General features: G+C 41.4%; 1 protein-coding gene across 1 annotated transcript in view; it reads right to left on the bottom strand.

Moving 5' to 3' along the window:
- The window catches only part of LOC145417729 (uncharacterized), a 224,527-nt gene that overhangs the window by 56,619 nt on the left and 149,080 nt on the right, over positions 1-18,828 (bottom strand). Inside the window, exon 6 of the mRNA XM_080286329.1 lies at positions 15,957-16,045. Coding sequence (XP_080142455.1) covers positions 15,957-16,045 — 89 coding nt within the window. The remainder of the gene's footprint in view (positions 1-15,956; positions 16,046-18,828) is intronic.

Raw genomic sequence — 18,828 nt, 5'->3', positions numbered from 1 at the left:
CGTTTTCCAGGAGGTGGACTATGTGATATCACAGAAGCCTGCGATGAGGTCACAAAAGACGCAAATGATAAAACACTATACGCCATCCATGTTGGTACGAATGATCTGAAGCGTAATACATCGGAGGAATTGCTAGCAAAGTATCATGAAATGATCAAACGATTCAAAACTAAGTCCACTAATGTGATAATATCTGGTATACTCCCAAGGATCAAGGCAGAGAATAGTTTTTATGATAAGGCCTTCAGCACAAGTAACCGACTCAAATCTCTCTGCACGCAAGAGGGAGTCTAGTTTGTCAATCTGTGGGACCAGTTTTATGAGCAACATACTGTATTCCAGAAAGATGGTCTCCATTTGAACTCAGTAGGAGCGGCACGGCTTGGTAGACTTTTACACGATAAAATCGCCCTTTTCAAATAAAAAAACGTGGCACGTCCAGGAGCAGCAACCTCAACATAAATACCCGCAAAGTCAGATCATCAACTGTTTGGGACAGAATTAGAGTCTGCTATGTTAACGCACGTAGTCTACGGAACAAGTTTGAGGATTTAGAATCTCTTATTTACCTAGAAAGTTATGACACTGTTGGCATCACACAGTCCTGGATTAACACATCTGACCGTGACTTTCTAGCAGAATAATCATTAACAGGGTACAATATTTTCAGCTGTGAGTGACCATATCGAGCTGGTGGCGATGTTTTACTATATGTGAAAACTAGTTTTCACCCCCTTGTGCTATCCAAGCCCAGTATTACCAACATAGACGCTACCGGTAGTTATGTTCAGCTAAATATTAATTCACACAAAATAAATATGTCTCGTCTATCGTCCTCCAGCACAGTCAACTGAGATGACAAACTTTATGATCAAATTGCGGAAATTTGTTGTCAAGAGGATAGCGTAATTTTTGCAGATTTTAAACTACCAGTAACAAAGTGGGGTGAACCGCTAACGGCACACTCAGGACAAGAGCTTTATACGCATCTTCAAGAAAGTGCCCTTTCCCAACTCGTAGAATACCCAACGAGAGGAAACAGTATCCTACACATCATCTTGACTACAAATGATAATCTAGTCAACAACGTTGAAATAGGACCTGAGTTTAGTTACAGTGATCATCGACTTATACAGTTTAATATTACTACTGAAAATGTAAAAGAAACGGAGAGCAAAGAAAAGGTCCTAGATTATCATAGAGCTGATTTCACTAAGCTCAGAGCGCTACTTGCAACTGCAGATTGGAATCAAATGTCTGAAACCGATGACATAAACGAAGCATTGGAAATATTCACTAAAAAATTTAATGAAGTGGTAAAGTCATGTGTGCCACTCCGTAACAGGCATCCAGCTGGTAATAGTAAACCAAAGTGGTGGTCCAGTGAAATTAAAAGTACCGTAACCTAATAGCCAAAAAACAGGCATACCATAAATATAAAACTACACAAAATAATTAAGACAAATTACGGTACGAAAATCTACGCTGCATATCGAAAAGACTTATTAAACAAAGCAAAAGAGCACTGGAGATCCACATTGCTAATACTTGCAAATCAAATCCTAAAGTATTTTACAGTTACATTAGAAAGAAGAAGGTTATGACTACATCAATAGGTCCTCTAGGAACGAACAATGGCAAACACACAGAAAATGAGGTCGAAATGGCAAACATTCTTAACGATTACTTTGCGTCTGTTTTTACAGTTGAAAACACCACCAGAAACCTACTGTTACCCACAAACCATGCAAATAGCACAGTCCTTAGTAACAATGCTATCCATAATAACGATATCCATTCAGCCATAAATAGTACAAAACCCCTGGCCCCGATAAAATATCACCGAGAATTCTCAAAGAAGCAAAAAATGAGTTACTGCTGCCACTCTCTGTCTTATTCAATAAATCGTTAAGTACTGGGAAAGTTCCATGTAATTGGAAACTAGCAGATGTAAGACCAATTTTCAAAAAAGGAGATAAGTCGCACCCAGGAAATTACAGACCAATCAGCTTAACATCAACAGTGTGCAAGTTAATGGAAAAAATCATAAGTGATAAAATAGTTAATTATCTAAAAGAAAATAATATAATTAAAGCCTCACAGCATGGATTCAGACATCGTTGTCCATATTTAACTAACTTACTGGACTTCTTCCATGATGTTTACAAATCATACTATGACTCAAGAGCAGTAGATATAATTTATCTCGACTTTCAGAAAGCATTTGACACTGTCCCTCACAAGCGTCTCATGAGCAAAATAGAAGCACATGGAATAACAGGAAATACGCAGAAATGGCTACAAGACTGGCTTTCAGACCGAAAACAGCGAGTTGTGATAAACAGAAAGGAATCCAAATGGCGTTATGTGATCAGCGGCGTTCCACAAGGCTCAGTACTTGGACCGATACTTTTTATTATCTTTGTAAATGATACTGATGAGGGTCTAAATTGTAAAGTATCCAAATTTGTGGATGATACTAAAATAACCAGTAAAGTAACTTCAAAATTACAGTGGCAGCAGTTACAAAATGACCTTAATACTTTAGCAAGCTGGGCAGAAAAATGGCAAATGAAATTCAACACAGAAAAATTTAAAGTACTACATATTGGAAGTAACAACATCCATGCGAATTACAAAATGAACAATATCCAGTTATCAAGTACTGACAATGAAAAGGATCTTGCTGTGATAATATCAAATGACCTAAAACTAAGTAAGCAGTGCAATGAGGCGGTTAAAATTGCAAACAAGTTGGTGGGTTTTATTGGAAGAACTTTCGAGTTTAAATCGGAAAAAGTCATACTTGCCTTGTACAACTCGCTAGTACGCCCCCATCTTGAGTATTGTGTGCAATTCTGGTCTCCGTACTACAGAAAGGACATTGAAAAATTAGAGAGAATTCAGCAAAGAATCACAAAAATGATACCACGACTTAGAAACAAACCATATGAGGAACGCCTTGAAGAACTTAAATTATTTAGCCTAATGAAGTGCAGGTTAAGAGGGGACCTTACTGAAGTTTTCAAAATCATGAAGGGATATGACAACTTAGACATGAATAAACATTTTGATATAGACCGGTCCAGTCAAACCAGAAGTAATGGCTGCAAAATTATGGGAAAGCATTTCCAATCCCATGAAGCAAAATACTTCTTCTTTAACAGAGTTGTAAATATCTGGAACATATTACCCTCAGATACCGTGAACAGTATCTCAGTTGAGACATTCAAAAACAAAATAGACAAGTATTTGCACGAGAATCCTCAGCTGACTCTTTTTCTGTCCGAATAACTTGCTTTTATAGCTACGTTCATTCTCCTTTTGTCTACAAGACACCCGGTAAACAATGTACCCTTACATAGCGTCGCATCACATCATTAAACATTTTTCAATTTATTCAATGCAAATATATTAATATAAGCACAGATTAGCATCTGCACAGATAGCCCGGAGTTAACGGTCACTACTCATACTTTTGACCTGTGATGGGCTGTGGATCACTGAGGGTCCCTGTTAGTCAAGTGACCACCATCGGGATTTTTTTAATGTACCAGGGGTCACTGCTTCAGGAGGAAACTTGTGTACTTGTCCCACATGGAAGAGCTCCTTGTCTCAGTGGAGTGAATGGAGCTAGGGCCTGATTGACTGATGCCTACCTAAAAAGCGCCAGGCAAGGCTGCCACACCACACCTAAACATCCACACTGTGCAGTCCCCTCGTGTCTACAGGACACCCCGTAAACTTAACATACCATCACGTCACGTCTTTATACATTTTTCGATTTACTCAATGCAAAGGCTGTAATATACAGTAAGTACAGATTAGGATCTGCACAGATAGCCCTGAGTTAACGGTCACTACTCTTACTTTCGACCTGTGATGGGCTGTGGATTATTGAGGGTCCCTGTTAGTCAAGTGACCATCATCGGGATTTTTTTAATGTACCGGGAGTCACTGTTTCATGATGAAACTTGTGTACTTGTCCCACATGGGAGAGTTCCTTGTCTCAGTGGAGTGAATGGAGCTAGGGCCTGATTGACTGCTGCCTACCTAAAAAACACCAAGCAAGACTGCCGCACCACCCCTAAACATCCACTCTGTGCATTGCACATCCACACTGTGCACTGTGCAGTCCCCTTTTGTCTAAGACACCCGTCTTATATATTTTTCAATCTCCCCAATGCAAAGAAAGCAATATAAGCACAGATTAGGATCTGCACAGGTAACCCTGAGTTAATGGTCACTACTCTTACTTTCGACCTGTGATGGGCTGTGGATCAGTGAGGGTCCCTGTTAGTCAAGTGACCACCTTCAGGATTTTTTTTAATGTACCAGGGTTCACTGCCTCAGGAGGAAACTTGTGTACTTGTCCCACATGGGAGAGTTCCTTGTCTCAGTGGAGTGAACGGAGCTAGGGCCCGATTGACTGCTGCCTACCTTAAAAGCGCCAGGCAAGGCTACTGCACCACGCCTAAACATCCACACTGTGCAATGTGCAGTTTCCATGTTATGTCCACAGACTTCCCATTAACTCAGTATACCGGTTTATAATGTCATGCCATAACTATCAGTTTATTTGATTACTTTCTCTTTCAGGTTACTCAAACGGGTAGCTATAGACAAAATCTTATAGAATGTGACTTTTCCTTTCCAATATTTCGTATGAAATTTCAATATCAGTTTTTCCATGCTACATGGAGGTTTCCCTCACTTTTTCCTGGATGGTTTGGTGGTGGGGGGAGCCATCTTGCTTTACTATCCTTATCCTTCAGCATGTAGAGTTAGATCGTGTAGTCATAGTTTTCCTTGTAACAAGTAGCCTCAAAAGGACCATAAGGTCTGTTGCTGTTTGCTTTCCTCCTCCTCCTCCTCATCATCATCATCAATCTATGGGACCAGTTTTATGAGCAACATACTCTATTCCAGAAAGATGGTCTCCATCTGAACTCGTTAGGTGCGGCACGGCTTGGTAGACTTTTACACGACATAGTCGCCCTCTTCAAATAAAAAAACACGGAACGTCCAGGAGCAGTAACCTCAACGTAAATACCCGCAGAGTCAGATCACCAACTGTTTGGGACGGAATCAGAGTCTTCTATGTTAATGCACGTAGTCTACATAACAAGTTTGAGGATTTAGAATCTCTTATTTACCTAGAAAATTATGACACTGTTGGCATCACACAGTCCTGGATTAACACATCTGACAGTGACTTTCTAGCGGAATACTCATTAACAGGGTACAATATTATCAGCTGTGAGCGACAACATCGAGCTGGTGGCGGTGTTTTACTATATGTTAGAACTAGTCTCCATGCCCTTGTGCTATCCAAACCCAGTATTACCAACGTAGATGCCAGTTATGTTCAGCTAAGTATTAATTCACACAAATTAAATATATGTCTCATCTACTGTCCTCCAGCACAGTCAACTGAGACAGATGAAAAACTTTTTGATCAAATTGCGGAAATTTGTTGTCAAGAGGATAGCGTAGTTTTTGCAGACTTTAACCTACCGGTAACAAAGTGGGGTTAACCGCTATCGGCACACTTAGGACAAGAGCTTTACACGAATCTTCAAGAAAGCGCTCTTTCCCAACACGCAGAATACGCAACGAGAGGAAACAATATCCTAGACATCATCTTGACTACAAATGATAACCTAGTCAACAATGTTGAAATTGGACCTGAGTTTAGTTCCAGTGATCACCGAATTATACAGTTTAATATTACTACTGAAAAAGTAAATGAAACGGAGAGCAAAGAAAAGGTCCCACATTATCGCAGAGTTGATTTCAGCAGGCTCAGAGTGCTACTTGCAACTGCAGATTGGAATCAAATGTCTGAAACCGATGACAAACCATGCATGGGAAATATTCATTAAAAAATTTAACGAAGCAGTAAAGTCATGTGTGCCACTACGTAACAGGCGTCCAGCTGGTAATAGTAAACCAAAGTGGTGGTCCAGTGAAATTAAAAGTAACTTAATAGCCAAAAAACAGGCATACCATAAATATAAAACTACACAAAACAATGATGATAAATTACAGTACGAAAATCTACGCCGCATATCAAAAAGACTTATTAAACAAAGCAAAAGAGCACTGGAGATCCACAATGATAATACGTACAAATAAAATCCTAAAGAATTTTACAGTTACATTAGAAAGAAAAAGGTTATAACCACATCAATAGGTCCTCTAGAAACGAGCAATGGCAAACACACAGAAAATGAGGTCGAAATGGCAAACATTCTTAACGATTACTTTGCGTCTGTTTTTACAGTTGAAAACACCACCTGACACCTACTGCTACCCACAAACCAAGCAAATAGCACAGTCCATAGTAACAATGCTATCCTTAATAACGATATCCTTTCAGCCATAAATACTACGGACATAAACAAAACGCCTGGCCCCGATAAAATATCACCGAGAATTCTCAAAGAAGCAAAAATTGAGTTACTGCTGCAACTCTCTGTCTTATTCAATAAATCGTTAAGTACTGGGAAAGTTCCATGCGAATGGAAACTAGCTAATGTAACACCTATTTTCAAAAAAGGAAATGAGTCGCACCCAGGAAATTACAGACCAATCAATTTAACATCAATAGTGTGCAAATTAATGGAAAAAAAATCATAAGAGATAAAATAGTTAATTATCTAAAAGAAAATAATATAATTTAAGACTCGCAGCATGGATTCAGACATCGTCGTTCATGCTTAACTAACTTACTGGACTTCTTCCATGATGTTTACAAATCATATGATGACTCAAGAGCAGTAGATATAATTTACCTCGACTTTCAGAAAGCATTTGATACTGTCCCTCACCAGCGTCTTATGAGCAAAATAGAAGCACATGGAATAACAGGAAATACGCAGAAATGGTTACAAGACTGGCTTTCAGACCGAAAACAGCAAGTTGTGATAAACGAAAAGGCAACCAAATGACGTAATGTGATAACCGGCGTTCCCCAAGCCTCAGTACTTGGACCGATACTTTTTATTATCTATATAAACGATACTGATGAAGGCCTAAATTGTAAATTATCCAAATTTGCAGATAATACAAAAATAACCAGTAAAGTAACTTTAGAATTACAGTGGCAGCAGTTACAAAATGACTTTAATAATTTAGGAAGCTGGGCAGAAAAATGGCAAATGAAATTCAACACAGAAAAATGTAAAATACTTCATATTGGAAGTAACAACATTCATGCGAACTACAAAATGAACAATATCCAGTTATCAAGTACTGACAATGAAAAGGATCTTGCTGTGATAATATCAAATGACCTAAAACCAAGTAAGCAGTGCACTGAGGCGGTTAAAATTGCAAACAAGCTGGTGGGTTTTACTGGAAGAACTTTCGAGTTTAAATTGGAAAAAGTCATAGTTGCCTTGTACAACTCACTAGTGCGCCCCATCTTGAGTATTGTGTGCAATTCTGGTCTCCTTACTATAGAAAGGATATTGAAAAATTAGAGAAAATTCAGCGAAGAATCACAAAAATGATACCACGACTTAGACACAAACCATATGAGGAACGCCTTGAAGAACTTATATTATTTAGTCTACCGAAGCGCAGGTTAAGAGGGAACCTTATTGAAGTTTTCAAAATCATGAAGGGATATGACAACTTAGACGAGAATAAATATTTTGATATAGACCGGTCCAGTCAAACCAGAAGTAATGGCTGCAATATTATGGGAAAGCGTTTCCAATTCCATGAAGCAAAATTCTTCTTCTTTAACAGAGTTGTAAATATCTGGAACAGATTACCCTCAGATACCATGAACAGTATCTCAATTGAGACATTCAAAAACAAAACAGACAAGTGTTTGCACGAGAATCCTCAGCTGACTCTTTTTCTGTCTGAATAACTTGCTTTTATAGCTATGTGTAAGTTCATTCCCCTTTTGTCTACAAGACACCCTGTAAACAACGTACCCGTACATAATGTCGCGTCACGTCGTTATACATTTTTCAATTTATTCAATGCAAATAAAGTAATATAAGCACAGATTAGGATCTGCACAGATGACCCTGAGTTAGCGGTCACTACTCTTACTTTGGACCTGTGATGGCCTGTGGATCACTGAGGGTCCCTGTTAGTCAAGTGACCACCATCGGGATTTTTTTAATGTACCAGGGGTCACTGCTTCAGGAGGAAACTTGTGTACTTGTCCCACATGGGAGAGTTCCTTGTCTCAGCGGAGTGAACGGAGCTAGGGCCTGATTGACTGCTGCCTACCTTAAAAGTGCCAGGCAAGGCTGCCGCACCACCCCTAAACATCCACACTGTGCAGTCCCCTCGTGTCTACAGGACACCCCGTAAACTTAACATAGTGTCACGTCACGTCATTATACATTTTTCAGTTTACTCAATGCAAACGAGGTAATATGCAGTAAGCACAGATTAAGATCTGCACAGATAGCCCTGAGTTAACGGTCACTACTCTTACTTTTGACCTGTGATGGGCTGTGGATCACTGAGGGTCCCTGTTAGTCAAGTGACCACCATCGGGATTTTTTTAATGTACCAAGGGTCACTGCTTCAGGAGGAAACTTGTGTACTTGTCCCACATGGGAGAGTTCCTTGTCTCAGTGGAGTGAACGGAGCTAGGGCCTGATTGCTGCCTACCTAAAGAGCGCCAGGCAAGGCTGCCGCACCACCCTTAAACATCCACTCTGTGCACTGCACATCCACACTGTGCACTGTGCAGTCCCCTTTTACCTAAGACATCCGTCTTATATATTTTTCGATCTTCCCAGTGGAAAGAACGCAATATAAGCACAGATTAGGATCTGCACAGATAACCCTGAGTTAATGGTCACTACTCTCACTTTGGACCTGTGATGGGCTGTGGATCACTGAGGGTCCCTGTTAGTCAAGTGACCACCATCGGGATTTTTTTAATGTACCAGGGGTCACTGCTTCAGGAGGAAACGTGTACTTGTCCCACATGGAGAGTTCCTTGTCTCAGTGGAGTGAACGGAGCTAGGGCCTGATTGTCTGCTGCCTACCTTAAAAGCGCCAGGCAAGGCTGCCGCACCACTCCTAAACATCTACACTGTGCAGTGTGTAGGTTCCATGTTATGTCCACAGACTTCCCATTAACTCAATGTAGCGGTTTATAATGTCATGCCGTAACTATTAGTTTATTTGATTACTTTCTCTTTCAGGTTACTCAGTCGGGTAGCTTATAGACAAAGTATTATAGAATGTGACTTTTCCTTTCCAGTATTTTCTATGAAATTTCCATGTCAGTTTTTCCATGCTGCATGGTGGTTTTTCTCACTTTTTCCTGGAGGGTTTGGTGGTGGGGGGAGCCTTCTTAGTTTACTATTCTTATCCTTCAGCATGTGGAGTTAGATCTTGTTGTCATAATTTTCTCTTTAACAAGCAGCCTCGAAAGGACCATAAGGTCTGTTGCTGTTTGCTTTCCTATGTAATCCTATGTAATCCTCCTCCTCCACCTCCCAATCCTCCAAATGGTATGATAACACCTCTCTCGAAACGTAATTTTGCGGAATTCAATGCCTCATCACTCTTATTACGAGCAAGCGAGCGATCTTTACTCTCAGATAGGTTTGGAAATGAGTTGTCCGACTCAGCCTGGCCCGACCCAGCCATCATGCTAAGCAGAAACTAAAAACTTTACTCATGAGTGAAGTAGAGTTGAAGTTCTTTCTGCATGTAATACATTCATTCGATAAATTTTGTTATCAACTAAAACTCACCCATTAACGTGTGCGAACCCCTCTGAATCCCAAGTTTTCCATGAGTGTGTGTGTGTGTGTGTGTGAGTGTGTGTGTGTGTGTGTGTGTGTAATTCACCGGGTCGGTCAGGATCACTTGATGGTCGTGATCGTCAGCTTTTTACCCTCCCGGAAGGGAGCTGAGAGCTCATATAGTCCGATCTAAGGGCAAGGCTGTAACCTTCACACACACACATCCGTCCCCTTGCTCAAGGGAGACAGTAACCACCCACTTCATCAGTGAAACTTTTCGCAACCTGAGCGTGGCGCGAACTCCCGTCCACCAGTTGGCAAGCGAGAACGTTACCACTGCACCAGCGAGTGTGTGTGTGTGTGTGTGTGTGTGTGTGTGTGTGTGTGTGTGTGTGTGTGTGTGTGTGTGTGTGTGTGTGTGTGTGTGTGTGTGTGTGTGTGTGTGTGTGTGTGTGTGGATATATTTGAGAGAATGTCTTTTGTTCCAGCATATTTTTCATTGTTCAGCTACCATCATGAAGAAATAATATATCAGAGGGAAACTGTGATATTATAGCGCTCGCTCGCACGTCATGCGCTCACAAAGCGCACTTTACTGGTCACATAACGGATACCAACCTACGTTTGCCAATCCAATGGATCATAATGACGTATGAGGAGGAGTAGGAGGAGGGTAGACTAGAGAGAGAGAGAGAGAGAGAGAAAGACAGAGAGAGAGAGAGAAGGTAGTATATATATATATATATATATATATATATATATATATATATACACACACAGAGGGGAGAGGGTGCCGGAGGAGGGGCGGGGGGAGAATGTCTAAAATATCTGCGCCCCGTAACATATAATGTTTAAAAGAACAAAATGGTATAGTAAGCCAAACAAATCGCTGAGAAATGGGTGATAGTACTGTTATATAAGGGCTCGTATTCTTTCATAAAATCACCTCCTCAATAAGTTACGTGACCCCGGAAGCGTAGCCTTTTGTGACTGAGTCGGTCTTTATGTATGTATCTATTTCTGTAAATATGTATGTATGTATGTATGCATGTATCAACAAAATATCTGGTCACTGCCTGATCCAGACGTGATCAAAACTGATATATCATCTGTATGTGGGTCTGAGAAAAGGAGAATCAACTTTGTTGCAGATCGATCAAATCAGACTTCAGGGTAAGGCGTTATTTAATGAGTACTTGATGAGGTCTAGGTCAGATCGACAAATGTGTAAGGATGAGATGTTATTTGATTTAAGTGCACATCGAGGTAGGGTCAGGGTCACAGGTCAAGGTTATATTTCGGGCATGGCGTCGCTGTGCTGTCAGAGTACCCTCTCTTGTTTTGCCTGCCACACCTAAATATTTTACTGCATTTCACTGATGGAAGGTATGCTAATGTAAAATAACATACTGTATAAGAATGCATTCAGGTGTAATATGCAAGGTAAATCTTTGAGACAGATGTGCTGCACAGCCTTGTATACCAACGAGAATACTGCTCCAGACTTTAAGAGAATTATCTAGTACAAACTTTAATAATACTGGCAACATAAGTTCGCCTCCGGCTACACCTCCATGGGCGGATTGATCCCTGTCGATTTAGACCACCCCTGGAGGGTCATACTCCCAACGGGAACCATCTTCCCATCATGGAGGGCCAAGCCTCTAGAAAAGTTACAGTCAACTATCCATACGTGATATACTAACTTTGGCTGTAAATATGAATGTTCAGAGTTAATATACCCTCTCTGGGGAAGTTTTGTTTCCACACGCAGAAAGAGGGGCCATAAGCTCTTCTCCAGCTACACCCCTAGGGGTCAAACCTCCCTAGGAGTACTTACCCCTTTGAGGGTCTAAGCCACCTCTGGAGGGCCTTATCTTCCAGAGGAATCAATTCCCTATCATGCAGGACCGGCCCTCTAGGATAGTTAGAGTCGAATAATGATTGACAAGGAAATCATCCAAATGTTTTGGGGCTCTCCACAAAGTTGTGAGGTAGGACAGGGACTGGGTGAGAACTAGGTGGCGAGAAAATGAATTTCAGTGGTAGGGACATATCTTGGGACTTAACGTGTACCTACTAACCGAGGTTGATATAATAATTTTGGCTGTACAACTGAACACTGGAAGTCAGTATGTCTTGTCATCCAGGAACCAACACACACACTAAACCACTCACCTACCAAATGTAGTGTGTATTTGTAACAGCAGAACAACTCAGTAAGCATGTTCTCACACACACACACACACACACACACACACACAGCTGAGGCGTCACAGAGACAAGACATACAACACATCACTCCGCGCTTGGCCAATCTTGGGCACAACTGGCCATACCTAAATAGTATTTTGATATGAGTCAAGCTCTGTACTAGGGTAAACTAAATGGTGTGCTAATATAAAAGAGGAAGTTTAAGTAAAAGTGTTGTTCAAATAACAAAATAGAACAAATTAGTGCATGAATGTGCCAAGCAAACTCATCAGCTGTTTAGTGTTTTGTCTGCTGGGTGCACCAAGGAATACATACTTGTAAGCAGAATCTTTCTCTTAGTACCACAAGATGACCACCATCTTTAGTAAAGCAAATTTGGAAAGAGTTTAGAAAAGGGATAGCCTAAAGGTAGAAAGCAGGATGATGATTTCTACCAGGAACTGGTTGAAATGGAGACTTTCAGTAAGCTGGTAGAACGGGTACACAGATTAGAGAAAGCATTTCGGAGTGAAATGGATGAAATTAAGAGGCAATTTCACATGCAGAAGGAGGAACATGAAAAATATGTAATGGAGTAAACAAGAAAGACACAACAATAGATGAGCTGTCAGTTGAGATGGGTTCACTTAGAAGGAAGATTAATGAAATGGCAAGCACAGTTGTCAACACGAGAGTATTATGGAAGAGTTCAGAAATGATACAGAGAAAATTAGGCAAGCAAGCAGTCTGATAGATCTGAGCAGTGATATTGAAGAGAAGATAACCCAGGTGAATGAGGCGACGCAAAGCTACAAAAATGATGTGGAAACTACGTATGCTGAAATGGTGAAAGTATTGAAAGACTTAGAAACAAGAGTCGAAGAAAAGAGCATTAAAAAGGAAGTGAAAAAAATAATCCAAAACAATCCCAAATTGGTCAAAGACTCACCAGATGCCAACAAATCTATAGTAATCATTGGTATAGATGAGGAAGAAAAAAAAAAAAAAACAAGATTTCGAGAGACAAAAAGATGATGGCAAATGTAGTGAGCATATTGAAGGATGTATCCGAGGAAATCTGTAATAAAGACATAGAGGAACACAAAAGGTTAGGAAAACATGAAAGAGATAAGTCAAGGCCTCTGAAAGTAACCTTCCAGAGTGTAAACACTGTGGAGGAGATAATAAGAAATGCAAACAAACTTATGGAAAAAAAGAAATTCAAAAATGTAGGGATAAAAAGATGCCTAACTCAAGAGAAACTGTAATTACTAAAAGAGAAGAGGGAGGAGGCAAAAACAAAGAACGAGGGAAGATCAGAGGAATAGAAGAATACTTTTTTTTTTTCACAAAGTAATTGGATTCCAGGTACAAAAGTGGTACACAACCACGTGGGAATAAAAAGGAGGAAGTTAGTAAACCCAAGTCATGACAAGTATGTAAATAAGATGATTAAGTTGGTGTACTGAAATGTAGATGGAATGGTATGTAAATTATTAGAGATGAATGATTATATCAAAGAAAAAGAACCACATATTAGTTGCCTAGCTGAAACAAAATTAACACCAAGGATATCAAACGATACCTTAAACCTAGAGGAATACAGTATATGAAGAAGAGATAGGAACTTAAAAAAAGGATGAGGAATTATGATATTAACAAATAAAAATCTACAAGTCAAAGAAATAGAACTAGATATACCCTCACAACTAGAAATGATTGCAGTAGAGATTAATACATGTGAAGGGAAATTAATTGTGCCAAATTTATACATGCCACCCCGATCAAACACTTGGGAAAGAGGCGAATATGAAGACCTGGCAGAGAACACAATTCAGAGTTTAACAGCATTATTACATAGAATGGAGGAGAAATATGAAAGAATTGTGTTAACTGGAGATTCCAATACAAATGTAAATTGGAATATTCTAGGTATAAAACACCAGGAAAGCTGTTGGTACCAAAAGCTCCTGGATCTCGTGGAGTTTTTCCTAACTCAACACGTAAAGGAAAGCACCAGAAAAAGAGGACGATGTACCATCAGTACTAGATCAGCAAAAGCGACCATGCAGTATTAAACTGCAACTTCAGGGTTGCCTATGGCATAGTTAACAATAATGAAAGTTACGAAAACAGCCTAAACTACAAAAAGGGCAACTATCATGACCTAAAGAAATAGTTCTTAGAACAGATTGGAAAAAAGAGCTTAGAGGACAAGATTTAAATGTTATATATAGGAAATTCTGTGAACTTTATGAAATAGGTATCCAAAATCACATCCCTCAGCACAAAGGGACAGAAATGAAAATAAAGAAATGGTTTAATGAAGAATGTAAAAAATCAAAAGAAAAAAACAGACTTATTGTGGAATAGATACAGAAGACAATGGTGAAAAGACAAATAACAACTATAAACAGGCAAGAAACGATTATACAAGAATAAGGAGAGAAGCCCAAAGACAGTTTGGGGAAGATATCATAAATAAATTGATCAACCGAAGCTATTTTCCAGTTACATCCGAAGCAAAACCAGAGTAAAGATATAATACAATCCATTATGGATGAGGGGATCATCTGTACACAAGAGAAAGACATTTGTGAAGCACTAAATAAGAATTTCCAATAAGTTTTTACAGAAGAAAATAATTTTGAGAGGGATAATATGGAACATGCATGCCCACACATATTACCAGATATACAATTATCAGGAAAAGAAAGACGAGAGGAGCTAAGTAAATTAGACAAAGGAAAAGCAAATGGCCCTGACGAAATTTCATGCTGGGTGCTACATGAATGTGCAAAGGAGTTTAGTAGACCGTTATCTTTAATATTCAGGGAATCCTTGGGTCAAGGTAAACTACCTAATTTTTGGAAGAAAGCAAACATTGTTCCCTTATTCAAGAAAGGGAACAGACAAAATCCACTCATCTACTGACCAGTCTCACTAACCAGTGTTGTAAGATACTGGCAGAGATGATAAGAAAAGTTTGGGTAAACTATCTAGAAGAACACAATATGATAACAGAAAGGCAGTTTGGTTTTAGAAAGGGAAAATCATGTGTTACTAACCTATTAAGCTACTATGACAGAGTTGCAGAATCATTACAGAAAAGAGAATGGTGGGCGTACAGTATCAACCTAGATTTCAAGAAAGCATTTGACAGAGTACCGCACCAAAAACTTTTATAGAAACTGTATCATTAAGGAAGAATCCGAGGCAAACTGTACTATTGGATGTATGATATTCTCAGAAAAAGGGAAATGAGAACAGTACTAAGGGAAAATTACTCATCATGGAGGGAAGTGACTAGTGGAATTCCACAGGGCTCAGTGCTAGCATCAATTATGTTTTTAGTGAATATAAATGACAGATAGTAACACTGGCAATGAAAGCTATCTAAATATGTTTGCTGATGATGCAAAAATACAAAGGAGAATTACTAACACAGACTCTTGTAAAGAGCTACAAGAAGAATTAAATAACCTTCATGAATGGAGTAGTACATGGAAAACGCAGTTCAATGTAGACAAGTGTCATGTAATCAAGTTTGAAAAAAAGTGGAAAAAGACCAGATTGGGATTGTAAGTTAAGAAGTAAAACCCTACACACATTAGGAGGAGAGAAGGACCTACAGTTGGTGTGATCATTAATAACAGACTATCTCCGGCTGATGACATCAGTGAGAAGGTACAGAACATGTAAACACTGCTTGCAAACATGTGTATAGCATTCACGTACATAAATGACGTCATGCTGAAAAAGATAACAACATCATTCATCAAATCAACCCTGGAGTTTGCATCAGTAGTCTGGAATCCTCATCTCAAAAAACACATAGATAAGATTGAAAAAGTTCAAAGGGCCGGTACAAGATGGGTACCAAGCTTAAGGGATCTAAGCTACGAAGAAAGATTAGAAAAACTAAATCTGCCAACACTACAGGAGAGAAGGAAAACACACACACGCGCACACACACACGAGAGAGAGAGAGAGAGAGAGAGAGAAATGAATGTCATGTTGGCCCACCTTAATGATGTCCGTAGCTTCGCCAGTCATCATTCTGCCTCTTCTTAATCTTTCCAATTGCAGTCTCACCACTTCACGACCCACTCGCACTGCAACACAACAGTATCATCATCATCATCATTATCATCATCATCATCATCATCATCATCATCATCATCATCATCATTTACAGTCGGGGACAAAAGTGTGCCTAATATTTCACTTATTACAAAGAATCTCTGTTGGAGATGGGGTTAGTGAATGTTATGTCTACCTCCTCCAGCTCGAAAAGACTATCCAAAGATGAATTCCTCAGGTGACAGCAAGAATAAACTGAAAAACGGAAAGGATGGGGATAAGACACTGGACGGCGAAAATGGAGACCATCGGGGTGCAGTTGGGAAAAAATTCGTTTAATATTTCACTTCTTCTACTTGTCACTTTCCTTTGCTGACTAATACTGTATTCTTAAGCTGAAAGAGGTTTGATATATTACACTTCCCCTAGATGACTGCCTTATATATCATGCGTCAGGGAAGAAAGTGACGAACACAGGTGCAGTTGACTTGTAGGCCAAATTTTGTCTCTGTTTATACACTTGCTGGCATAAATACTGATTCACGCCATAACGATAAATAACGAGATTACGAAAAATATCTCGAAGGCCAGTGATAGAGTCTATAGTGCCAACAAACTTCTTTGAATATTGTGTAACAATAGCCTACACTGATTGTTATACTTCACACGTAGATAATTCGTCACTCCCTCAAGCTGCATCATCTCTGTGGGCAGACTCGGCAGAGCAACATACCAGGCCTCTCTCAGCTGAGGAATATCAGCAGAATGATAAGCAAAAATGAGGTGAACATATAATGAACTTTTGCCCCTGACTATAAATTTGCCATGGGAAGTTGTGTCACAGTACATTAATTATCATTAAAAAAAAAAAAAAAAAATGTCAACTCCCAAGGCTAGCGTTAAATACGTTCCTTATAGGATGAAATTTATTTCGTTTTATAGTAGAACAGTTCGTGGATGTCACAGCAGTTGTGTGCTTTGTAAGAAGAAATGTTTAATTTACTATTTCTGAAATACAGCAGTGTCCCTTGGATCGTCCAACAACCTGCACCAGGAATTCAGCATAGTGCCCCCGTAAACTCCCAGACACTCCCACAAGGACCCCACGGAGGAGCAGGAGCGGCGCACCAAGACTCGGCATGACAACGGCACAAGTCAGCCCGGGCCGTACACCCCTATGACTCAGAGCCCTCCCGCCGTCGCCATAGCAGGAATCCTGCACTACCTTCTGGGCGAGTTTCCACCAACCCATCTCGGGGTGGAGCTGTCTGTCCAGCTCCTACCAGTGCACCTAAGGAGTTGGCCTGTAGCCATTCCCGCCTTCTTCAGGAGTGTGGCAGTAGCCTCTCCGAAGGCGTCTTCCCTCTTGGGACAGCCGGTAGCTGCCCACCCCTCGTTAGGGAATCGGCCAGTAGCCGACCTGAGGGTAATAAGGAGACAGCCTGTAGTCACTCCTGCCTTCATCAGAAGGTGTCCTTCCAGAGACGGCCCGTAGCCGCTCCCACCTTCGTCAGACGGCCGGTAGCTGCTCTGAAGGCATTGCCCCTGAGTCGGCCTGTAGCCGCTCTACACCCTTCCTGCAGGAGTTGGGAAGTTGGCCTGCAGCTGCTCCCACCTTCGTCAGACAGCCGGTAGCCGCTCCGAAGGCGTTGCCACTGAGTCGGCCTGTAGCCGCTCCTCGTACCAGCTGAAGGAGTCGGCCTGTAGTCGCTCCCCCCTTCTTCAGACAGCTGGTAGCCGCTCCGAAGGTGTTGCCCCCGAGTCGGCCTGTAGCCGCTCCACACCCTTCCTGCAGGAGTCGGCCTGAAGCCGCTCCTGCCTTCATCAGACAGCCGGTAGCCACTCCAAAGGTGTCCCGAGATGCGCTGGTAACCATTCCCCCTCTCAGGCCACGGCCAGTAGCCGGGCCTCGGCACCCTATGGTCGCGCCCCTGGGAACCCACGGCCAGTAGCTGGGCCCCACTGCCGGAAGCAGTCAAGAGCAGCCCTGCCGCCCCAGCATGAACCGAGTGTCCTGACCCCCGATGCAGAGGATGTAAGAGAGTACTGGAGAGACCCTATAGCCTCCCCTGGCCTCTGCTCCCTACGACTGGCCCTGGAGAAAACCCACCTGACGGACCCTGATGCAGACCGGTGTCGCAGCCCCTCCCTGATGGCGCAGCCTGGCTCTGGGGGCCGCAGCCCTTGGGAACTCCAGGCCCTCCCCAGAACACCTGGGCAGGACCTCCCTACGCCCCGACGGCGGAGGACCTCTACCTCCAGCTGAGACCTGAACGAGAGGTTCAGGGAATTGTTCGGCCCCAGTCCCGAGGGCCATACTCCTGTTCCTAGCCCAGAAAGCACAGGTCCCTTCGCCACCCATAGCCCTGGACGAGAGAAGACGCCCATGCGCGTAGTCTGTGCCCTCTCGGCACAACCTCCCCTGGCGGTGCACCTGTCTCGGCAGAACTGTCGCCGGCGTGCCTCCCCGCCGCACCCGCCACCCAGTGACTTATGAGACAGTGATTGCGCCCTTAGTGTAGTGTAACAGTGACAAGGCGACAAAGTGCATTCATAGTACCAGACCAAGTGTGTACGTGAAATTGGAATAGTGGTCTAGTATACGACAGGGTGGAACAGTGAATAACCCATGCAGAGTCTAAGTGATACTGAATAAGACCCATGTGCAACATCCCTCATATTGTAATAAGAGAAATACCCAAGCCGTGGAGTTTGTATTAATAATTTACCAAAAGCCCCTTGCTCTCAGAAAATAGTAAATCGAACACGCTATCAATAACCTCTGCCTCATACTACCATAAATACAATTAGACCC

Source organism: Coenobita brevimanus, chromosome 111 (assembly GCF_032717465.1).
Source record: "Coenobita brevimanus isolate Jiangsu-jjx chromosome 111, ASM3271746v2, whole genome shotgun sequence".
Lineage (NCBI taxonomy): Eukaryota > Metazoa > Arthropoda > Malacostraca > Decapoda > Coenobitidae > Coenobita > Coenobita brevimanus.
The sequence above is the reverse complement of the archived record's forward strand: the minus strand, read 5'-3'. Positions and strand labels throughout refer to the sequence as shown.